General features: G+C 33.3%; 2 protein-coding genes across 6 annotated transcripts; both read right to left on the bottom strand.

The window, feature by feature from the left end:
- Nucleotides 1-570: 570 nt before the first annotated feature.
- On the bottom strand, nucleotides 571-5,042 carry LOC108326377 (mechanosensitive ion channel protein 6). The gene is made up of 6 exons (XM_017559858.2): nucleotides 4,854-5,042; nucleotides 2,680-4,688; nucleotides 2,446-2,569; nucleotides 1,597-1,890; nucleotides 1,306-1,508; nucleotides 571-1,206 (listed from the first exon to the last, which is right to left on the bottom strand). The coding sequence occupies exons 2-6, from the start codon at nucleotides 4,653-4,655 to the stop codon at nucleotides 921-923; spliced, it is 2,883 nt and encodes a 960-aa protein (XP_017415347.1). The 5' UTR covers nucleotides 4,656-4,688; nucleotides 4,854-5,042; the 3' UTR covers nucleotides 571-920.
- An 8,433-nt stretch (nucleotides 5,043-13,475) lies between these two features.
- Nucleotides 13,476-25,355, bottom strand: LOC108326478 (serine/threonine-protein kinase STY46). 5 transcript variants are annotated; one of them, XR_008247764.1, is made up of 18 exons: nucleotides 24,986-25,355; nucleotides 24,497-24,611; nucleotides 23,217-23,317; nucleotides 22,921-23,040; nucleotides 22,454-22,508; nucleotides 20,069-20,179; nucleotides 19,658-19,711; nucleotides 19,387-19,562; nucleotides 19,162-19,269; nucleotides 17,554-17,627; nucleotides 17,271-17,446; nucleotides 17,022-17,117; nucleotides 16,572-16,652; nucleotides 16,443-16,496; nucleotides 16,150-16,284; nucleotides 14,419-14,535; nucleotides 13,850-14,006; nucleotides 13,482-13,773 (listed from the first exon to the last, which is right to left on the bottom strand). XR_008247764.1 is itself a non-coding variant. In XM_017560004.2 (17 exons), exons 1-16 carry the CDS (start codon nucleotides 25,204-25,206, stop codon nucleotides 14,461-14,463), a joined length of 1,752 nt encoding a protein of 583 aa, XP_017415493.1. In that variant the 5' UTR covers nucleotides 25,207-25,355; the 3' UTR covers nucleotides 13,476-14,056; nucleotides 14,419-14,460. The 5 variants fall into 5 exon arrangements, 4 of the variants coding, with proteins under 4 accessions (XP_017415493.1, XP_017415494.1, XP_017415495.1 ...); XM_017560004.2 differs by having other exon boundaries at nucleotides 13,476-14,056; XM_017560005.2 differs by having other exon boundaries at nucleotides 13,479-14,006.
- Nucleotides 25,356-25,634: the final 279 nt, after the last annotated feature.

Below are 25,634 nucleotides of genomic sequence, written 5' to 3'. Positions count from 1 at the left end.
TTGTTGCTATAACAAGAAAAGTTTCACTGTAACATACAAATCTGAAGTATCCATATCATAAATTTTGAGCAAAGTCATCACAGCTGTGTGAAGGAAATAAAAAACAAATAAGAGGGTATTTTGTTTTGTTATGTTTACTTAGAATTAAAATTTCACTGTAATAATATGCATAATAACATTATGCATTAAAAATCAATGCATTTTAAATATTAGTGAGATGAAACTGAAACTCTAATCAGAAAACAAAGCCCTTAGTACCAAGAACACTTAAATATATACTCGAGGAGACAAGACCAAAGTAAAGTAATAAATATAACAATATAATATGAAAATTAAAAAAAGACTTTATCAACAAGCGTCTGTAATCCATGCTAAGGTGTTAATAATTTGAACTGGGTAACAGTGCCATCCTCCAAAATAACTGAGAATGTTACATTCCAAGATAAGTAATGCTGCTAAATCATTACTTATTTAACTAATATCCTCTTACAACGAATAATAAACAAATCTATATCAATAACAACATCTTGTTTATCTCCCCTAATTCTAAATAAAAATAAAGCTATTCAGTATCTTCAAAATAAGTGCATTGCAAACTTTCAGAATTTTTAAACGCGTGAGTTCATAAGATAGCTCTCTTATGTTGGGGGCAAGGTAGAACTAGGGAACTTTGATAGTGAAAGTATAAACAAGGCAATGATTACTACTATTGATTTCACCACATCTACTACATGCGTGTGCCTAGACATGCTTCATAGCTACAGACTAAGCTTGGTACATATGAAACTAATCTAACTAAGAAAAACCAAAGCCATTTTCTTTACACATGCTATCCTGCTAAAATATGGTGCCTCCTAGCAGTTAACGCCACGGGTATTCCACACAAAAAGGGGCTTTGAATTACATGAATTTGCTTCTGCTCAACTTGGAATCGATTGCCAACTAGGTGGAAGCCGTTCAGAGGAGGTAGGCACGGCTCTGACGTTAACGTCCAGCGGCAAGAGGCGATAACTAAGGTCGAGTTCCCTGAAAATCTTAATCAACTCTTCAAGCAAAATGGATCTCCTGGTATGCCTTTCTGTCTGATCTTGGAAGTTCATTCTATGACTGGGCCAGATAGCCATTTTCACCATGTGTATGTCTATATGATCCCTGACTACTACAGTAGGTGAAGGATACCAGTGCTCCTTCTTGCTTTCACAGAAACTGCATTGTGACCATCAGTAGTTTCAAGCACTCAGATATCACATTTAGAACAAAAAGAAAACAACAAGACAAAGGAGACAGACATTTCTCAGCACATACCTGTTTATTCTGTGTTTTATAAGTGAAATCTTTTCAACTGGGGTGCATACATGTATGTAGAATTCGATAATATCTTGCATGTCAGGACTCCGGTAAAAGTTAAATATAGCCTTGGTAGCAAGGACACTGTTAGGGATGATCACCTTATGATTATCGTATTTCAGAAATATAGTTGTCAATATGTTCATTTCTTCTACGATCATCTGAAATTGGTAAGCAAGCATGGGGTAGAAATTAGGACGTGTCTACAGGAGAATAGAATCTGTAAAGTCGTGAACGGATGAACATTACCTGAATCCCATCGATTTCACATCTATCTCCCACGTCAAATGGGTGCATGACAAATAGGAAAACAATTGCCTCAAATATGGTCTTGCAGGTGTTTCCAAATATAAATGTAACCAAGACAATCTGTGAACTCAAAAAGACAAGAAATTTGGTGGTGGCAAGTTCCAATATCAAGAGCCAAATAATCAGTACAACAATTCCAACTATAAAATTCAGCATTCGATGAAGTTTGTTCACTGCCGTTTTTGTGTCATTTAGTGTCAAAGCGAGCGCTCTCCTTTCCCTGAAGGCATTGACCTGGATAGTTAAATGCAGGATACTGCTGTAAATACTATAAAAGCAGGCATAAACAGTTGCATGAAATCAATAATTAAAAGCAGTCTGCAAATGCAAAAAAGCAAGCACAAACTGTTGCATGTAAACATTAATTGAAACCGGTCAAGGATAAATTTATTGACTCTGAACTCTATGCAAATATTATTCATAATAAAACAAAGGATTGAATTAGAAAAATGACATCGGCAAGTTAAATTATATGCTGTCAATCTTGTGTGAATTGTGTGTCATCAGCGCAACTGACAGACAGATTCTAAGAAATGAATTGGATTCTACTACTACCCCTCTTCCAACCGAACTTTGGGGTAAATACACTATTACATACCAAGTTTCGTGACAAATAAATAATTTCATAGAATCATATTGAAAATGTAAGAGAAAACATCAAGTAAAGCAATCGGACAACGAATAGAAAAAGAAGACATAACAGTAACTACATGTTTTTGACGCTACACTGAATATATCTATCCAGTTCTTCTGTTCAAATTAAGCTGCATAATGTTAGCTAATTCTCACCACCCAGTTCTTCAAAGCAGCTTTGCTTATTCTCCCAGAATCAGATGCTCCTTCGAAGAGATTCATGGTTTTTGCAGCTTCGTCTTCTTGCATAAATCGCATCAAGTCATCCGGGTATATATACCTGCAAAACAGAAAGCAATGAGAAAACGGAGAAAAGGATTCTATAAACTAGAAAAAGTTGAAATTATAAAAAGTTGTATGCAGCAAACAACAGATGAAGGTGTAAGTAACCTGCACCCACGCCTAGCAACATTTTGAAATATTTTCTTAGCAGCAGATTTTGCCTCGTTTTCACTTCTGATCTGCGTGGCGTTCTCATCTTCATTGGCGCTATCAAGTATCTGTTCATCCAAGGTGCTAAGAGCCCCATGCCGGACCATGTTCATCAACCTTTTCATATTCCAGGCAGAGATATTGTTGGGGTTGAGTTTGTTGAGGTTATCAATGGTGATGACATTACCATCGTCAGAGCCCTTGGAAAGAGGGCGCGAAAACTTGGCGCTCTTAGCTCTGGGGCTCTTGAGCACTCCACTCCTGGACCTGCCACTCTTGATATCAGAAAAAGCAGTTGCCTTAAGGTCAGGGGGTATGGTAACCCCAGCATTCTGCAGCTGCTGGACCTCATCAGCAAGCTTCTCCTCCTCCTCTTCAGCCTTCTGAATCTCCACCAATGGAGGCCCCGAAAGCGTCTCAATTACATACTGATTAAACAGTGACTCCTGAATCCTATCAAAGTACGTGCTCACATGGAAAGAAGAGGCCAACACCTTAACCATTAGAGTCTTCAGCAACCATACCAAAGTCCCCACAAGGAAACACACCAACACCTTGTTAACATACTCCAAGAAATTACTGTTGGTCTCCCTCTGCACCCTCTGGTCAAACAATAAATGCCATGCAATCAACACGAGCCCCAACCAAACACAATTCTGAACAGCTTTCTTCACACCGTACACAAAATACAACACCCTCTTCCTCAAGAGGAAGTTCCTCTCAATGCAGAATACGGCAATCCTAATAACCCAATCAGACACCAATCTCCCACATATCAAAACCAGAACCATAACCTCCCATTTCCACAATTTAAGATGCCACAGATTCATCTCCCTCAGAAAGGGAATGCATAGGGTGGTTATCAAAAACCCAATGATCAAAATCAAACTCACCCACTCCAGAAGAATCCAGAAGCTGAAATGAGTCTTCTTAAACTCATCAGGAAGATCCTCTTCCAAAAACGGATCGTCCTCCTCCTCATCACCCTTCCTCCCTAAAAACCCAGACTGGAGCTGACCCGATTTCATAACCCGACTCGATTTTCTCTCGGATTCGTCTGGCGGGGCCAGCAACCTGGATCTCGTTTTGGCCTTCAACAACGCAGATTTCCTCTGCATTGAGAGGTTTCTCTCGAAGGAAGCGTTCGAGGTGCACCGAAGTACCTCGCCGTCGTCAATAGGCGACGGCGAAGGCGAGCGACGATGGTCGTACTGCGGTGGGTGCGGAGGGCGTTGGAAGTCCGCGATCGTCGACGATTCCTTGCTGGGCCTTCTTCTGAAGGTGTCGTTCTGCTGTTCGAGGAGATTCGAATTGGAAAGGGGTTCATCGAAGGAGACCTTCAGCTCCCTGGAATTGCGATAGTTCAACGGAGACTCCTCAACCGTCGACGATTCTTTACTGTGTCTTCTTCTGAAGGGGTCGTTCTGCTGTTCGAGGAGATTCGAATCGGAAAGGGGTTCATCGAAGGAGACCTTCAACTCCCTGGAATTGCGATAGTTCACCGGAGACTCCTCCACCGGCGTCAACCTTCCTTCGCCGGCATCGTCCTGGAGCTCCTCCATTTCCAAATCCATGTCCAGCTGCATCTCGCCGGAGGCCCGCTGCTTGTGGAGGAACCGCCCTATCAGCTGCGACGGCGGGTCCTCCGTCTGCCGGAAATTAAAACTCTGGTCACTGGCGGCGGAGGACGAGCCTTCGCCCCTCCATGAGTCGTAGCTCGACTCGCGCCAAATCTTGTTGGCCTGGGTAGGATTGGCGGCATCGTCGATTTTAACGACGTAGTCGCCGGCTGGCATTGCGCTGTGGCGGTGCGTTTCTTGGTCGAGGAGAATGGGGAGCTGCTCGTGGTCGGAATCGGGGTTTCCGGCGCCGGAAAACCTTTTTGTTTGTTTGAAGGAACCATAAGATTTGAAGGACTTCCTGATAGATTGCATCAGGGTTGCAGGCAGAAATAAATGCTGCACTTTCTATTCAAACATCATAATAAAATTAAATTCATAATAATAAAATAAATTTATTTTAATAAAGTGGAGGCAAGAGAGTGAAAGAAAATGAGACTTCTGACGATCAAGAAAAACTAAAAAAATAAAAATATGAATGATATTTTGGGCTTTTGAGAATAAGAGAACTACCGATTGAATTTGAAATGGTCTTTTCCTGATAGTGTGTTGACGCGTGTAATGCAGATTCACAACGACGATGTTCTTCAGTCCAGGTGAATAATGTTGTTTTTAAAAGATTTCAGAGAGAGAGAGAGAGAGACAGCTAGGTGTTATGGTAGGTTGTTGATGTGGGACGGTGAGAATAGAAAACGTTGTTGTTGTTGTTGGTGATGATGTTTCTGGAACATCCGCGTATGTGTTCTTCGATGTGGGCCCCAACCCATGCTTAGTTGCTGATAGGTCCTTAGGGTGGCATTTTTTGTTTTCCTTCATTTTTAAAAACAAACCCTAATGAGAAATTATTTTAAGCTAAAAAAATTGTAATTTGTGCTGGAATTGTGTTTCAATTTCAAATCAATGCAACTTACTTTTGCATAACTTTTCAAAACTAGAAACAAAAAAGAGTCGTTTTGTTTGTCATAACCATTTTCTTTCCCTTTATTGACCAAGAAAGGTGCAAGATTTTATATCTTTTTCAACTTTTATATTATAATGTTAAATTGGTTTCAGTAAAATTTGACTCCAAACTACTGTTACTTTTACACTCTTAAACTAATTAATAATTTGTAAGAATTTAGCCGCAACTGCCTAATTTCCTTTAAATTTATATTTTCTGACATTATTTTAATATTAATCAAACATACTGTTCTTTTTTTCTTTTAAGATTTTCACGTTAGTATCATAAATGCAATTATTGTTTTTATTATTTTATTTCTGCTGATCTGTATGCTATTCTTATTTTTAATATTGATCATTTCATTTCATTCTCACCACAAAGTGTAAAATAGTTGCAGAGGTCAAACTAAATTTGAAATAAAATAGTCAATTAGTTTGAACTTTGAAAATTATAAATAATTATTAAAAAGTCCAGCTTTCAAAATATCAGTTTTGTTCATGATGCCATTAAAATGTGTAAATGCAAATAATAAATTATAAAATTACATTACCAACCTCAATCTAAACACAGAGTAAAGGATGACTTGAACTACACGTTAATATTATAACAGATTTTTTTCACATACAAAATATGAGGATATTTTCATATACAAAATATGAGTATTTCTTCCTGCACCTCGTTTGACAGTTATAACCTTTGTTTAATAAAATTTGAAAAAGTATAATGTTTTCAACTATCAACAATCCTTATTTATGTATTATTATATTGTAACCCTTGCATGCACTCATCTCATTTCTTCACTGTTAAGCTTGTGCATGTACTTCCAATCTCATTTATTTTGTTAATTTTTTGTTATTAAATTATTTTGTTATTTTGTATTTATTGTATATATATTTTAAGTATTAATTATTTTAACTTTTAATTTGATTTATAAGATGCTTCTATTTATATAATATGTTATATGTTGTGTAACATTCTAGATTATATAGAACTATATAATATAGTAGTCCACATTTTAATATAATAGAACAGTTAGAAAAAGACTTGCAAATAAAGTCTTGAGGTTACAGTCATCCCAAAACGGCTATAATTTAAAACTTTTAACATAAAATAGTATTTCCAAATACACAAAACGCCTATGGATCCTAACTAGGCTAAGCAACAGTGTCATCTCCCTCCAAGGCCTGCTCTAGAAGCACCTCATCTACCTCTGCTCACATTCAAATAGATGATCATTGCAACAAAAAACACAACACAAACAAAAGATAACACAAGCAGAAGGGTGAGCTAGGTATACAAAAATCATGTTATAACAATCACACACAACATGCAAGTTTAATTCACATATCCTGGGTCACTTAACACAACTTGTTACACTTTAAACTTGACTCGTCCGGACTTAGAATGATTGTCGAGCTATGGCGGGTTATGCACTCGTGGTGGCCTCTACTACTTTGCAAAGTCATTGTCAATGAGTTTCACACTACCACACTCACGAGGTTAGTCCATTATCACTCACCTTGCGCCATACTAGAAGCACCCAAGACTAGGACCTCCTGCTACTACTCACGACATGGTTCAATCCTCTCTACTTGAGAATGATTGACCATTGTAATTTCAGGATAACCCCTAAGACTGAGCTTCCATGCAAATCATTCTAAACACTAAGGGCACCACCATGAATCTTCTCCTTGAAGATCATGGAATTACGTCCAATAACATAAGGCACCACCATGTAACCTCCCTTTGAGATCCATGGAATTACGTCCATAACATAGGGCACTACCAAGTAATCTCCCTTTGAGATCCATGGAATTACGTCCATAACATAGGGCACCACCATGTGACCTCCCTTTGAGATCCATGGAATTATGTCCATCAACCATACTGTCACTTTGAAACTTAACTCAAGACATGAACAATCAAATACCATAATATTATCACATTGAATCCAAACATATAACCTCACTGATCATACAATATCATAGACACTTTTACACCATTCTAATAATCAAAACATAGTTCAAGGTTATCATAAAACAGGAATAAAAAGAATAAAAACAGGTTCTGGGCAAGTCACTCAGCGCACCAAACTCGTTGTACGAATAACAAAAACAGTGGGTTTTACTCACTCACATTCGCTCAGCGTACCAAGCCTGTGCGCTATGCTAAACTTCATCGCACAGCGCACCAAGTCTGTGCGCTATGCTAAACTGAAAATTCTGCTACACATTATCAGACCCTAAAACCTTGCATAGCATCCCAAATTTGCTATTCGAATTAAACTAGCATTTTCCAGGCAACCACCAATCGCACAACGCCCAAATTCGCTATGCGAATCACCAAACAGAGAGAAACCCTCTCTAGCCATTTGCACAACAAGTTGGTGCGCTATGTGAATGCCCTAACAAAGAGCATCTCGCTAGGGTGACTCGCTGTGCGAAACAATTCGCTCAGCGAGTCTGCATAATCTGCAGAACGCAAATTCTGCAGAATTATGCAACTCACACACTCTTTATTATTTCTAGTCATTTTCTCCAACTTCTAACACCCCTAATTCGTGTTTTATACTTAATTAAACTTGTCTAATTGATCCTAAATGTTCCTACTACATTTCTAAAGGGATTACTACTCAACTTTTACCCCTCAACATCAATTTCCACAACTCGAAGATCCCAAACCCAAATCTAACTCTTTGTACCTATTTGGACCACTTTGGTGACTCAAACAAGTCACAATGCACTGGTTAGGTATGCCCCAACAGCTTAAAAATACTCTAGACCTCAAAATGAACTAAACCCTAACAGAACACCAAGTTTCCTACTTATTCACTGATACAACATATCTCTCACCACAAGCACTTCAACATAGTCATTACAACAATTAAATACATCCAAACAGTATACAAACATCACACTCCAGTTCCACTGTCCTAAAGTTCAACACATGCAACTAAATCTTTCCAAGTCAAAACACAATACTAACAGTACAACAATACAAAACTTAGCATACATCACATGCAATCAATATAAAAATGTATCCTAGCTCCCCTTACCTTAGGGTTTCACAGCTAAGCTCACAACTTGATTCAACAGTGCCTGACTCAGCAAGAACTCAACCAAACCCTACAAACCACCCAATGGGTGATAGAACAGCTCTTTAGAACTAAGTTTTGACAAGAAATTGAAGGAGAAGGTTTTCTAGTTACATGAAATCAGTAGAATAGCATGCCCTAGGTTCTAAAACAGAGGAGGTAAAAAGGAGAACTATTTACCGGTCCGAATGAAAGAAGTAATCGGTTCAAAATAAATCCATCTACGTTGTGGACGCTTGGGCAGCACCTAAACAGACATGCACTGAGTCAGTGAATGTGGAGGTTAGAGAGAAGGCAGATGAACTTGGAGTTTTGAGTTCTAGAGAGAAGTTGTGTGTTTATGCTAATGAATCAGGATATATTTAAAATCCATTTATATTAAAATAAAATATGGTCTCATTAGTATAATACATATATTCACTCTTTTAATCTCTTTTCCAAGTTCTCACATGTTTTTTTTAAATTTAGTTTTATGTTGTTTGAGTTGTATGCTGTTTTAGTTTTATGCTTTTATTTAGGTGTTTTAGTTTTATGTTGTTTTTTAGTTAATAAATAATACTTAAATAACTGCAAATTATAACAACAACATTAAAAATTAAAAAATAAATTAAGAAACAAAATAATAAGTCAAAAATTAAAAATTTATGCATAATAAATATTATTTAAATAAATAAGTCATTTCAAAAACATTAAAGAGTAACAAACAAATATAAATTTCAAATTAATTACATTATAAATAATATTTAAATAAATATCAAATATACTAAAAATTTAAAATTAAAAAAATGTTAACAAATCAATAAAAAAAACCACAAAAACACAACAATTTAAATTTAAATTAATAAACGAATGAAAAACTAAAAAAAAATATACAACAAATAATTAAATAATAATTTATATTGAAAAATAAAATATCAATAAATAATTATAGATTCAGAAAATTAATAAACAAATTTAAATTTCGAAATTAAGAAAAATTAATTACATTGAAAATAAAATTTAAATAAATAAAGTAAAATACAAATTATAAAATATTAATCACAAAATATTTAATATTTAAATAAACTAATAAAAAAATATAAAAAGCAAATCAAATTTAGAAAATAATTAAATATAATAAAGCAAATCAAAATAAAAGAAGGAAAAGCTTGACCGTGGTTCAAGCTGCGACAAAGTATGAAACTGCACTTTCAAGTGTGGTAGCCGCATTTCCAAGAGCTTTGCAACTCTTCTTCCAACGTTGGCATGCTCTCAACCAGTCATCGACTTTCATCCCATCCAGCTTAGAAAGGCATGTACGCGACAACAAGTGAGGAAGAAGGGAAGGATGGGAGGAGCACTACACGCGAAAAGAAAGAAGAAAGGGATGTATGCGGTAGAGAAGTAAGGTTCTGATAAGGGTAGAATTGGAATAATAAAAAAATAGAAATGTGCAGGGTGATGCTGATGAGATGAAGAAAAAATCACTCACAAAATATTTATATTTACACGATAAAACGTGATAGAAAGTAAGCACTGCAGATAATAAATGATAAATAATTTAATATCTATTATAAAAGTTGGACTTGCATGTATTTAATATATTTAAAGTATCATGAAAAATTAAAATTAAAAATTAATTTACATTTTATTAAGTTAATTTAATTTATATTTAATTTAAATTATATTTAAATTTTTTTAGTTTTATGTTAAAAATTTATAAATGATTTTTTTAAATATCTATTGCATTTATATATATACCTAAATTTTAAGAAAAAAATCATAAATAATAATAACAAGATGAATAATAAGTTATAGATTAAATAGATTTTAAAAGCATCACTACTTTTGAAAGCAAATAGTTTGAGAATCTAAGTGTATAAGATCAAGTTTCATATAAATAAGAAACTATGATATTATATAAAGATAAAATATTTATTAATCTATTATCTTAAAGTTTTAGATAAAAAATAATATAAATCTCTGATTAAGTTCATCTTTATATATTTTCGATGAATCTCCCTTATAAACCTAATAAATAGTATATACATTTACGAAGGGACTACCATAATAACACTATGTAGTTTATGTGAATTTTGTATCTTTTTCTTCCCCCACATCACACATGATATTCTTTCTCATGGCATATATCCAAACAACTCAGTCCAACTCAAATGTAACAAAATGAGTTTGGTTTAGCTTAGGTAAGCAAAGCAAAAACAGAATAAAAACAAAAGAAAACAGATGAAAAGGTGAAAATAAAGACAACTAAATGCCATAAACATAGCTAAAATACGTGTTCCTTTTGGCATGTGATGTCTGCAAATAAGTGTATTATTATTATTATTATAATAATAAGAACGTAATATTTAATTGTTGATGAAAAATACTTATACCTAAAAAACATACATGCACGCATATTCATGTGACGTGAATGGTACAGAGACCAACACACTCATCACAAACCACCAGGTGTTTAGTGTTCCGCATCTCACGCCTGTCTCTTTTTATTTCTTTTTCTGTCGTTTGCATTTTGTAATCGAACAACTTTGTATGTTAATTTTAATATTTTTCATATTCATGGTTTTATTATATGAATTATAATTAGTTTAATCGATAATTATATTTCGTGAAAAATAAATAAATAGTTATTTGAAGTGAGATATTTTGTAATTGTTCTTGTAAACTGTATATTTTAAAACTCAATTTACCATTTAGTGATTTTATTATGTCAATGTTTTTAAATTTCATATATCTTACTAATTTTTTGACATGCAAAGTTTCAGGAAAAATATATTATTTTAATGTAGTATTAATATATTGAGTTATTAAAAAATGGAATAATTTAAAATTCAAGATAGTATATTTCTTAATTAAATACTTATTAGAGTAAAAGTTTATGATAATAACATATAATAATTAAAGTTAACTTTTAAAAAAAACATTTTCTCTCGCTTATTAATGAGCTGTACTGTACAACAAATAATGAGCTGTATTATACATTTGAAAAATATGTATAGAGACACAACATAATCATTGTTTTCTTTCAGTCAATAACTAATTTTGACTAATTTTCAACTTTAGTTTTCCCAAACCTACAATTCAATTCTTTAACATATAATTCATTATGATGATAAATAAATATATTTTTTAATGAGTAGTAATACATGAATAATTGGTATTCTTTATTTAATTATTTCATAACCGTTTACTGAATTATCTATTAAAATTGAATTTATTCAAATATTATTATTCAACTGTTCATTATCATTTTCTATACATTGATCTGGATCGACGTATCTTTATGGAAAAGAGAACAAGTCACGTCAACATCAATGTAGTGATTGTAAACAAAAACAAAAACACAAAATTATAAAAAATTTCAAAAGATTTGTAGTTTCTTCCTGCACCTCTTTATTTTCTTTCTCCACCTCCAAAATTCCAACTTTCATTACAAACAAACATATTTGAAAAATCGTTAAAAATTTTAAGTCTGGGAACTCTTAATCAGAATTTGATGATTAAGAATTTTACAAATTTTAAAAATAGTTAAAATCTTAATCGATTTTCAGAAACTAGTAAGATTTTATTTTGAAAATCAAGTAAATTTCTTAATTTTTTAATGAGCTTTTAAAAATTGATTAAGTAAATTTTTTAACTAATTTTCAAAAAAGTTGATTAAGAAAACTTTCAAAAACCGATTAAAGTTTATATTTTTGATATTTTTATCTAACAATTATTATTATTATTAAATTAAAACAAAAAAATAAATTATTCACCTGTAAACATATTTTTGTATATAATATTTTTAATTTGATTTCATTATTTCAATATTTTTATTTTTGTTCTATATTTGAAAGATAAGTTAATATATTATTTTTATTAAATGTGTGTTGTTGATGATACTGTATTGTCACTCGATATTTATTATTTATATATATTTTATTTTCGTAAAAGAAAAAAATAATTTTAATTAATCACATATATTTCATATTTTAATTAAAGGCCGTTATGGTTAAATTGACGAAAATTATTATATTAAGTTATTACTCAAACCAAATTGAGAACTAAATTAATAACATTTTGATAATATTGAAATGAAAAAGTTTATTTCATATAAGAAAGAATTAATATATTATAATATCTTTATAGTTCTTCAATAGGTTTGAAATATTTGATGTTTTTGTTTAAATTTTTACTATTAATAACTGTTTTGTTGTATGTAATTTCAACAAAAAAAAAAATACTAATGGACAAAAAAGATTCTTTTTATTATTTCATTTGAGTTTCAGAAGCGCATTTTTACTTCATGTCAAAGTTAATAACAAAAATAATTAGGAATTATAAAATACTTGTGGTATAATATTTATTTTATATTGTTATCTAAAATTAATGTGACAAACTTAAACAATTTCAGGATTAGAGTCTCTTAGAAAATATAATTATTTTTCAAAATAAAAATTATTAAAAAGTTAATAGGTATATATAGTAAATATATTCGATGTAAGAAATGTGAGAATAAAATAATTTTCTATACACTCATTTTAACATTTTTATTGGTATAAAGTCATTGAAAGGAATAACTTTTACAAGTTTTTTTTTATCATTTAATGACTTTTCTTTCTGTCATACATTTATAAATATCACCATTTTAATATACTTTAAAAAAATATATATTAAAAATATTGAAGAGGTAATACTTTCTTTAGTAATAAAAGAATTACATAACTCAAACCAATTTTTTAATATTACTATAAATTTTTAAGTTTTTACGGTTACAAAGAAAACAAAAATCTTTTTACACATTTTATTTTATTTTGCACCTTCTATTATACTATTTTTTATTTTTTTAATCTAAATAATCTTATTTTTCATAATTTTTCACTCGTTTTCTATTACATTGATAAAGACAAAACATACAATTTTAATTACTAAGACAATGATATTCTATAATACTTAACTGTTGAAACAATTATAAATTTCAAAATTTTAGATAAAACAGGAGAATAAGTTGGTCCTTTCAGTATACTTTTACAATCTGTTAATACAATTTTTAAAGCTGTAAATTAAAATAATTACATTTATAATCGAATGTCATTATTTGTCTCTGCATCATATTTTCAAAGTAAGAAATAAATCATTATAGATAAAATCGACAAGTTCTAACTTTTGAGATGAATTAGCAAATGTTTTATCTATCTACACTTGTTTTGTCTCCTTCACATGTGGTTATTGTCATTATTCAGAATACTTTAACGCGTTTTCTCTCTTTACAGATCCAAAAATGTCTCTATAAAGTCGGTGTTGTATAAAAACAAATTTGTGTCAATCTGGCTTTATTATATAATTGGATTGAATAAACTTTAATTATTAAACACGACCCTCCAGCAATCTAGTCTGGCTCCTTCTCTGCATGTGACCTACAGCAAACTTTGATTCCTAAGCATTCGACCTTCTTACCAATGTAAATTATGAACGCTTAAGCTTTAACCAAACCTGCAAGCTCTTGTTTCGTTTCACTTATGTAGCAAATGCAGGTACACCTTAATCGGCCATTTGCATGCAGTAAGTAATTCAACATCTCTTGCGCATCATCCTCTTCTTCAACTACGTCTTCGAAATATCTTCCCTTTCCACCAAAGCTCAGCCATAGCTGCAACATAGTTTGCTAACTACATTATCTTACACCTCTCCAGAGGTTTACTGGAATAATCCGTTCAATCAGTTCGATTAGCGAACAAACAGCTTGATAAACATGTCATCATGTGCAATAATTGAAGAATCAACTGATAAAGATTTTAAAATGTAAAAAATACTTTACATAATGTTTTGATGGGATAAAGACGGTTGATGTTACGATTTTAATTTAATATATACCATCAACAGCTTTTATTTACAGATATAAATAAATATCGTCGTAAAACTCGAAGAAATGTGCAATTGATCATATTCTCAAAATGCTTAAATCGTGACAAATCTATAAAGAAAGCAATTAGATAATGTGAAGATAACTGTACATGAGAATTTAAAAATAAATGGGAAATGGCCCTTGTGATTGATCCTACCTATGACCATGTTATGGACATCATCCATATTCAAATAATTTTTTAGTGATGTCCTCGTCTCAGGACTGACAGAAGTCCTCCAGATTTTTCTTTGTGCCGCTCCTCTCCATCTCCAACCTGCTCCACATATAAACAAAATGTTATCTACGTCATCGTCAAATTTATACGATCTCTTATATCTAGCACGTAACTAAGTCGTGACTATCAAATATAATATGCCCCTCTTAAACTCCATCTTATATATAACCTATTCTGATAAACAGGACTTGTATAACGATAGCTAACTGGATTTTATAAACTCAATTTCAAATCATCAGTCTTGACAACACAGTTAGAGTAAATTAAAAGAGATCATAAAAAAAGACGAATTATGAATGACCACAACTGTTACATACCAGTATGATATAATAGTGTCAAATGTAGAAGTATAAAATATTAAGAAACTGGAGAATTGTTTATTATTAACAATAAAATGGAAACCACAAGAGGAAACCTCCAATTACCCAGTGCATAACTCCTGTAACAAAATATAAAAAAAATAACAATGTTTATCCCCCTCTTCGACTAAATAATGACATGTTCTCACCAAGATTAACAACCTTTCCACTACTAATGCCATCTCAGTTTTAGCCCCTTCTTCCTTTTACGCTCATATACCCTCCAAGCCTTATGTGTCTCACGCCCCTCACGGACCAAGGGCTCTTTCGGCCCACGAACTTCTAGAGCTCCAACAACATTACTATAATTCGTTTTTTAAACTGACTTTTCTAAAAGTGTATGTTTTTTTTTAAAAATATTAGTACGCCTTTAAAGGCATTATTTACCACAGAATCTCTCTTAAAAACTTTATTACCATCTCTCTTTGACAGAACTAAAACACTTTTCAAAATTGTGCTGCTCCCATTAACTTTTGTAATGTCCAAATCTCTAATGTCCAAACTAACAAGAATTAATTTCTAATTAGACTTTTAATAGCGTTTGAAATGTGTAGAGTGGTGTCAACGTCGGAAACTGTTTGACACTGCTACAGATCAAACACGCGAAGTGTTCGCCCTTCATAAGCAATGAACATCCCGTCGTTCTGCTAGCACAAATGCCCGCTGCAATCCTCCTTTTCTTCATCTAACTCTTCTTCAGAACCTCCTCACAAACTTTTCCATCAACTACAATTTGCCTTCCTCTGTTTCTTCCAGCCCCGACTTTTTTGCACTTAAACAACTCCCCAGTGTTTCTAGCAGGTACATGAGAAGAACGAGAAACAACCCACTCGCTCTCGGGTCTCTCCTTTATCTCACTCAAGTTCCGACCACAAAGTACTTTGTCCTCCTCAAGTTCAACCCTCCACTCTCCTGTTAGCACCACCAATCCCTCCAACAATCACCATCATTACCACCCTTCTGATGATTATTCCCACTATCAACGGTGATCTTATCAAAACACCAATCAAATAATGATGAGGAAAATGAAGAAGCAAACAATTTTCTGACCAAAAACAGGGAGCAACAATGTTTCCATGTTACTTGCATTTCTGTTATAGCATTATAATGCTGTGTAGTTAACACAGGAACCAAAATGACTGTTGTATTTAAGAATAACGGACAACCTGGGGACCAGTTTCTATCTATTAGGAACCAAAGTCAAAATGATCGAACCCCAACCTTCCACCCTGATCATAAGAAATAATTTGCACCTTAAAAAATGACACATTTACATTAAGAAATCTTTTTATACCTCCTTCGCCAATTGCTGCAGGATGTCGATAATTTCAGAGAAATCGGGTCTCAATGTTGGATCTTGCTGCCAGGATCTCTCAAGAAGTTCGACAAATTTTGGATGAGTGTTCTTGGGGATGGTGGGTCGCAAACCCTGAAATGTATTTACAGTTATAGAAACAAAGAATCACTACCTATTTAACACACATATTTCCACTTAATAATGTAAATCGCTATCTTAAATTTCCAGATGTGACAAGACATTAACTGGTAGCTTATCCTAAAACTCAAGTTTAAGAGAAAAAATATTACCTTTTGAACCACTCCTATAGCTGCCTGAAGGGGGGTTAAATATTCGTATGGAAGCTGGCAAAAAAAACCCCCAATAATTTACTTCAGGAAAACAAATATTTGAATTAAGGTGTTGCAAATAAGAAATACCTTTCCAGTGAGCAACTCCCATAAAACAATTCCAAAACTAAATACATCAGCCTTGTGATCATACGGCTTGTGTTCTATAACCTTCAATACAGAGAAATCATGATAAGAAAATATACTCATAGTTATATCTCCCATCTACTTTAGGCACCAGAAAATATTTAAACTAGGAAAACTACTGAACAGCAAATTTTAGTGACCTAGTACAGACATTCCGAGCTTGGGATTCATGAAATCTTCAAATTTGTTATAAATTTCCACAATGATCGGTATGAAAAAAATTCATCAAGATAAGATAAACACTAACATTAATTTAGGTCGAGAAAAAAAAAGTTCAAAAAGTGAAGACATGTCACACTATAACAGATAAACACCATGGGTGTTAAAAGGCTGATCAATATCGTCGAAACTATTTGAATAACTTGATGATGGTAACTTGAGAAGATCAAGTACCTCAGGAGCCATCCATCTATATGTTCCAGTTTCTGCTGTCATAACACCAGACTGAGCTTTAACTCTAGCAACCCCAAAATCAGCAACCTTTACAACCTGTAATGGAACAAATGCACTACTTTCAGTTCTGTATGCCCCGTTTATTCACCCACATTTGTGATATACTGTGCGTGTATTTGTGGGTGGGTGGGGTGGGACACGGGCGAAGAGCAGAAGAAGCATTGCATATAAATAAAGGAAACATCATACACAATTTTCGTCCATCAAAAGGTTGGCAGCCTTCAAGTCTCTATGGATTATGTTATGTTGGTGCAAGTAGTTCATCCCTTTAGAAATATCAATTGCGACTTTAAGTAGGGTAGGAAATTTAAAAAAGCCCCTCTGCTTATGTAGGTAGTCATACACACTTCCACCTGACATAAATTCTGAAAATTGAAAAGGATACAACCATTACGAGGTTGAGAATTGCTGCATTTTTAAGACCACATATATTCCATTACTCTACAACAAAAAGTAATTCATTAAATTTCACCTGTCACTATGCATAAACGTGGGGGCTTGGTACATGCTCCTATGAATTGTACAACATTCTTGTGTCGAACCTTTCTGCTAGTTCCATTAGCAAGTTAAATACGGCAGATGCATAATATTTTCTTAAACAAGAAGATAAAACTATAATTAATTTGCTTTTTGTATTCTTTCACTGTACCAAATGACCAAAAAAAATTCAATTGTCAATAAAACAACTAAATTAAAACTTTGCATAAGATAACTAGTATCAAGTTAGATAGGAATGTAACTGTTAAAGTGCATCTGTAAACTCTGTGGCTAAAATGTGCATTACCATAACTAGTTTTAAGAAAGTCCATATTCAGGAGATACTTAAAGTCAATCTAATATCATTCATTAGTCAATTCCCCCCCTTGCTTACATTAACTATGACTATTTTTAACACAATATTATGAGGAGAAAATTTAAAACCTCACAAAAACTTAGGTTCAGATTGTCATATAGAAATCAAGATCGCAGGCAGAAATTCCACAAGGAAGTTGACACTAAATATGAAAGGAATTGGACCCTCTAAGTTGATAAATTGGTGACAACTGCTATGAAGCTCAACTTCACATCTAAAGACGGGGGATGTTCAATTACAATCAACAATGGGAAAAACTAGTACACTCCAAAGAAACACGTAACATTGTTCCAAATATCATTATGTGAAGGACAAAAGAATTGTTATGATCTCAGATCTTTATAAAATAAGGACCGAAACTTCATAATTAGGAATGTCAAGATTATATCTTTATTGTCAGGAACATTATTATTTATTCTAGTTAAGAACTTCATTATTAAAGGATATGAAATCTCCTCTATTTATTGTATTGATTTCATTTTCTCAGTATAAATAAAACGCCCATATTTTCACAAGAATAAAATGTTTCAACTTAATGCGCTTTATTTCTTAGTTAACAAGAATCATAGCATGTACATCTTTTTATTTTTTACTCCCTCTTAGTACTAGTCAATATAACACAGTAGTGAAGTGGACCAAACCTGGACTGCTACGGGAGTCAAATAGCAGAACAGTTTTTAATATCATCAATTTAGGAAGCACAACCATGGTTGTTTGGGTAAAATATTCCGCACAAAAGTACCTCTGTTTTGACATCTATTCCTTCTCACTCACTATACAAGTATTTTTTTTTCATATGTTCTATTCTTTCTTCTTACAGACTCCCCAGTTCACATTCTGTAAATTTATGTCTAACTTGTTATGTTCCTTTTCAATAAATTTCACCATCAAATTTCACTTGTTGATATCACTACTACGTTCATTGATCCTAGATTGAAGATGATTGTGATGTGTGTACTTATTATTTATCATGAATTTCTTTAATTGTGGTATTAATTCGTTTTTAATATTTTATGTGTAGTGTATATACTATTTAGTTTTATAGTAACATTTAAAATAGAGGTCATCTCCATTCCCACCATGGTGTTTCAGTGCAAGCCGATAAGTGACCTCTATCGGATATTGATAACTATGCACTCTACCAAAATTGATAGTTTTAGTTACAAAATCACCTTAGTCCTACTTTGAAGTTGTACAATCTTACAACACAAATTTATTAAAACAAACCTCATGATATAGACTTCTTGTGCAAACTCTTTCTGCAATTCTGAATTTACATGCTCAGGCTTGAGAACTTTGATCGCTACTTCCTGGCTACAGTATACACCTTTAAATCTGATTTAATTAAAAATAACCAGAAAATTAAAAAGTGAATTGATATATGCAATCAGTGAGAACATCTAACAGGAAGTAATAAAAGAAATGCATATTTCTCATCGGCTATGTACTCACAGTTCACCATATGACCCAGATGCAATTTGAGTTCCATATTTCAAATGTTTAGGATCTATTTCCCAAACATCTGTCCCATCATTTGGTATTGGCAAATGATCCAATTCAGTTTTCATCTTTGGTTGATCAGGCTCATCAACAGAAGATACAGATTGCGGACTGAACCTCACCTGTCTCTGAGAGCATTTGTTAAAAATAGATTGCACTTATCAAATATCAGTCAAATTGACTCTAACTGACATTTAGAAACACAGTATAGGGTCCAATTTACCTCAATCTTCTTCAAGACTTCTCTTTCTAAAGCTGCTTTCAGCTTTTCTGTTTCCTGTTTAAATGCCAAATAGTCAAGCTGTGCTTGATAAGAGGAACCTCTAACAATAATAATCATTAAAAAAGAGAATGGGAGTGATGGAAAAAAGTAACATAACAAGGTATTCCATAATGCATGAGAAGTAAAAAATAAAGACTTCCAGAGAAAAGAACCAGTTAGGCTTTGTGGTTGATGAACTGGTGCTTGTGACTCAAATACAGTTGCTACAACATAGTTCATATGAATTAGAACTATGTTTTTTAAAAAATAGATATGGTGTTCAATGACATCAAACTTTGAAATAAACTTCTGCCTTTTCTTAAGGATATATATCCATCAAAATAAACTTATAGCAAATGATTATCAGCATACCTCATAGGGCCATCCTTCAACAACAAATACATCTAATGAGTAACCATCAGTTGTAGAAAAGGCGTGTGCTTCTTGGATGTTCAGTCCAATCTCAGCAAGCAAAGCAGTTAACTGCACAAGGAGCAAGACCTTTCAGTTACCACGTGGGATTCAAAGTTACTCCAATTTGAGATTATCTGAGTGGGGTGATTGATTGTTTCTAAGCTATCTTAAATGCCCGTTTGATCCGAGTCAAATGCTAAGCAATGCTAATTTATCCAGTACCAATTTAAGAATAAGGTAGTACTAATATATGACCTTTTGATTATAAATATGACAAATCTATTACTAAAAATTGGGTATTTAGTAACTACAAATTAGCGATTCAATTTGTTCTTACATATTTATGATTTTGTTGTATGTACACTAACAAGTGACCCTATTTCATGTAATGTAAGACCCATACTCCTGCAATCCTCTCCAAACCTTTTCTGCCTTTATTCTTTAGACCTCCAACGGATCCTCTTTGGATTCTGGTACTATAGTAACATTTACCATTATCCTGCTGATCTAATGCGAAAAATTGATTGGGACAACTAACTACACTTCCTAGATTGTTCTGTCTAGTTGTGGTTTCAAGTGCTAATCACCTAACCAAACAAACCAAGGTTATTCCCAACAAGTTGGAAGAAAATTCTTGCCACTTTGTGAAGCATTTTTTGTTTTTTTTTTATTGCACCTAAACTCCAATAGCAAAACCAAGACTCTACAACTTACTATGATCTTTAGATAAAAGGCAATAATACTTATTACGACAATGGTCATCATCACTTTAATGTGATTTTCAACTTGATTTTGGGAAACATGAATATGCAAACCAATATTAATGAGCTTGATCATTTAATTGTTTATGAAACCCTCATGGTGTTTTAGTGATGCAACAACTCATGCTGAACAACACAGTAAAGTTTTCATGGTTCTTGCCCTTGTCATTGTCAGCCTTGTAACTAAACTTGATTCCATTTGTAATTTTTCCAGTCAATTTGGAAATGATGACATGAGCATGCAGGCCAATATTAGTGAGCTTGATCATTTAATTGTTTATTTGAAATTCTGATGGTGTTCATTGGTGATATAACAACCCATGCTGCACAACAAAGTCAATTTTTCACGGTTCTTGCACTAGGTATTGTCAGCCTCGTAACTGAACTTGATTTCATTTGTAATTGAATATATATTATCAAGATCCCATCTACCCTCGTATGATATAGATAATGAACAACTATTCTGTCCTTTAATCCACACTTTTGGCCACTTCTCTACAGCTGCTAATGATTCCTCAACCCTTGAATCCCATTCTTATCATAGAGGATGAAGTGGAGGTCATGGTTACCCATTTATTGCAACTCCCATGGATATATGGAGATAGAATGTCACAACAAGGCTAGACAACAGTCAAAACTTGCTACTGTGGCTCAAGTGATCTGCCTGTAGTATTGCTAAGGATGTTGCTATTTCTAGTAAAAATGATGTATTTGGGACAAATGCTAAAATTAAATTACTTCAATAATTTAATATTCATAATTGAATATTCTTATAATATATTGTTACAGAGATATTCTAGGTAATTAATTTTATTTGGACATAATACAGAAAAAGTAATCTTTTACCAGTAAAATATGAAAAGGGTATGTATGATGTAAATGAAAACAAAAAGAAATTGGCAACAATTTCAAACTTCAAAGTTTCCTATTCGTTAAAACTACTAATTTCAAATAATAGCAAACTTTCCCGACTTACCATTGCCATTGGTCAGTTGTAATCATGTACCCTTTGTTTCTCTACCTTATTTTCGAAGTCCTTGGTAACTTGATTTGTTATATCATTTGTTACTATTACACTAACTAGGTAGGATTATCAGCAAATAAGGGATCCACTTCAGCTATTATGATTTTATTGGAGGAAATATGACATCAATGAGAAATAAGAAGCATACACAGTTGCTAGATCGAATGCCAAGCTGCATATTGTGTTGTGGCAGCGACTACATGCCAGATTACATTGTTTAAAACAACTTTTCCGACTGCTAAAATTTGAGGAAATCCAATAAATGACACATATCAATGGCCCCTTCACATTGCACCAAATTTGGTCTTCCAAGAAGAGACTAGACATGTACAAATAGATCGCCACTTTGTAAGAGAGATAAGAAAATCTAATATTGGTTAAAGTATTGCATTATTTATTAGTAGAAATCAAAGTGTAGTTACTACAATTGGGGATTTAATTTATTCTTATGCATTTATGAATGATTGATTGTTATACTCTAATATGTCATTCTATTTGGTCCATAATACAACATCAAATATATCCTGTACATATTTTTATCAGAAAGATATCAAATACCTGGCTAAGAATCTTTGGCTTGTCATCTGTTGAGATGGTGATTTCATGCATGGGTCTGCATTTTTAGAATACAAATGCTTAATATTTCAAAGTAAACATCAAAACTATATTAGAACATTTGACTAAAAACTGCATAAACCATTTAATTGTTATAAAGGCTCCACACATCATACAAGTTCATATAGGCGTACTAGCAAAGTTCTTAAATTTGTCTTTTACAGGATTGACCAAAGGAAATTCAAATAATATTATCATCACACCTCAGCCTCAAGAAAGCCAAAAAAATATAACAATATTAAAAAGTATATATATGAAAGCTACAAGTATCACAGACCAGCTGGGTTATATCTTCATATCTACAGCCATGAAAATAGAAAAGCATATGCAATTTAGACTCTACGTCTTCAAAGAAATTTTCCATGCCTAGTTTCTAAATTATTGAGTGCAGCTTGCAGAAGAAGTTTCACCGTGAATATTGAACATTGGCATGTACAGATTGTTCCTCCTCTATGTCTTCAGAACTATTTGCTTCAAGAGCCAATGCTTCAAGATTAGGAGAAGAACCAAAAGCAGGAGGTGGATGTATACTAGAACGTTGAAAAGAAGAAGAAAAATTAGAATTGAAGAATGTCGGCATCAACCCTGGTTAACTAGAATAATTAGTATTGCTTTATGCAGACCCGTTTCTTGTCCTTTGTGATAATGGTACCCAATAAGTTACTAGAAATTTATGAAATATATAACAAGTGAGAGAAAATAGTACCTCTGTCTGCTAGAGTACTTTGAAGAACTTTGACCAGATTCTGTCCCAGGATCATCCAATTCAGAAGCATCAGCTGAGTTTCCATCAGATATGGGATGAACCTGCACGAAGATTCCAATACCAAAATGATATGACCAACATGGACTGAGGTAAAGGACATGAATCACAACACCCAAAAAATGAAAATTAAAATTAAAAACAACTTGAATCCAGCAGGAAAGAACATAATCATTACAAAATATGGGCATGAAAAATATATTTTGAGTACAAGGGACAAATCAACCAAACAAATCAAGGTTGATTTGCTGATAGTAAATATTCCTCGACATTCTAATCATACAGTAACCAAATAGACTTTTACAATATTAATCATGCTAATATGCAGATAGTGGCTCAAGTGAACATCCACAATGCTATATGAAGACAAACAAGTTGAAATCCACGAAGTATTTTAATTATTCGATGAATAATGTAATAAGAAAAATCAAGCAATGTTGAGTTTAGAGTCCTCGACCATCATAGATCATACAACTGTAAATTGAGCCAAAATCCATAAGCACAACTTAGAAGCAAATGCTATTTCAGGTATGAACCACAATTTCACAATCAAACTAACATTTGTAATCATCATTTTTTTCTTAAACTTTCCCCTTCTCACCAGTACTCGCAATCAAGCTAGCTTCAGACCACATACTAAGTAGAGACGCAAATTAACCTTTCTTAATCTTAGATACATTTATATTATTCCAGGATGATTCGGTGGAGATCCTGGAAGAACTATGGAGTGATCCTATAAAATCTAAACAAGCTCGTTTGGTTCTAGTTCAGCAAGAGACTGAATTGTGTTAAGTATGCTGCATTGCTGACAGTGTGTATTTGTTCGTAGTTGCATTTGATCAAAATGGCTCCCTCCTGACTCCAGACAGATAGAAGACTATCTTAATGAGTAGGAAAAGTTTCACAAAAAGAAAAAAAGAAAAACAATCGTTCACATGCAGGGAGTCCAACAACACCTAGAGACTCCAGACGCATTTAGTAATGTATTAGCATATATATAGATATAACATGCAAGTCTAATTGAAACTTGTACATTTCATATAGTTATCCTCTGCCAGGAACAAAAAGATCCACTTGGAAATGACAATTAAGAAGTCGACAAGGCACAGCCGACAACAATGCTGCACCACGTGAAAGCACTAAAAAGCAAAAACTGAAAGAAAATGATCTAACAGCATGAAGAATACACCAGTGTCATCCATAATGAGTAAGGATCAGGTCACCTGAACTAATCTAACTTCAATTGAAGGCCTATTAGCAGGATCATGCGCCAACTGCAATAATCTCTTGTGCATAAGAACATCAGCCGCCCTTTCCACATTCACATCCAGCGCGTACCTGCATTACAGAATAACCTCAAATCTCTCTCCAACAACCAAAATCGCAGACCTAATGTAACACATGACACCAAACAAAACACAATTACAACAAACATTCACTAAAACCTAGTGTCTCCGTACGGATTCAGGAGAAGCAGGAAAGGTTAATTCTACTACGCAAGTTCACGCTTGAAACAAAACCAATCCACTGCCAAAACCTCACGTAAACAGACTCATAAAAAGTAAATAAAATAAAACTCCAACAAAACGACAAAGAAAACGAGATTTATACATAAAGATAGAAATGAAACACGTATGAGAATGGTAGAAGAATAATTAACGTAGTTTGCAGCGAGTATTTGTAGAAGAGAAGAGAGAATGCAAGGAGAGGACCGTGTGGGAAGGCGATTGAAGTGAGCCCAAAGCTGATCGTTGAAGCCAGGTTGCATAGCATCTTCGTGGCCGGAATCTTTCAAGCGGCGAAGAATCTCATTGTATACTTCGACCTTGTGGCGCTGCTGACGAGTTTGCGCAGGCGAGGAGGAGGAGGAATTGCTATGGTGCTGCACTCCGCTGCCGCAGCTGTCGTTGCCCTCCGTCACCATCATGGCCATGGAACGACGTAAAGGACTATGCGATTGGGTGTTTCACATGAAACAACGCACACAGTGGTGCTTTTATTGCCAGGGATAGACTATGCGGACCTCACCTGGGTTTGTTATAATCCACTACACACGTATGCGGAATATGGATTATGGATTATGCAAATTGGAACGGATACACAGAATTTCAAAATAATCCAAAGTAAAATTAAAGGGTCATTTTTTGTTATTATTATAATTAATTATAATTATTATAATTTATTATAATTATAATATTAATTGAAGTACCTTTCTTTTTCTTCTTTTTTCCGTCTCCAACCTACATCATTATCTATTTTTGTTTTTTCATGGGTAAACATGTTACATGTGTGTTGTTAGCTTGTACTTACAATTAATGGGTCTTCCCTTTCGTTTTTTTCTATTCTCTTAATATCTTCTTC

This window comes from Vigna angularis, chromosome 3 (assembly GCF_016808095.1).
Source record: "Vigna angularis cultivar LongXiaoDou No.4 chromosome 3, ASM1680809v1, whole genome shotgun sequence".
Lineage (NCBI taxonomy): Eukaryota > Viridiplantae > Streptophyta > Magnoliopsida > Fabales > Fabaceae > Vigna > Vigna angularis.
Note: the sequence above shows the minus strand (reverse complement) of the source record. Positions and strands in the feature narration are given on the sequence as shown.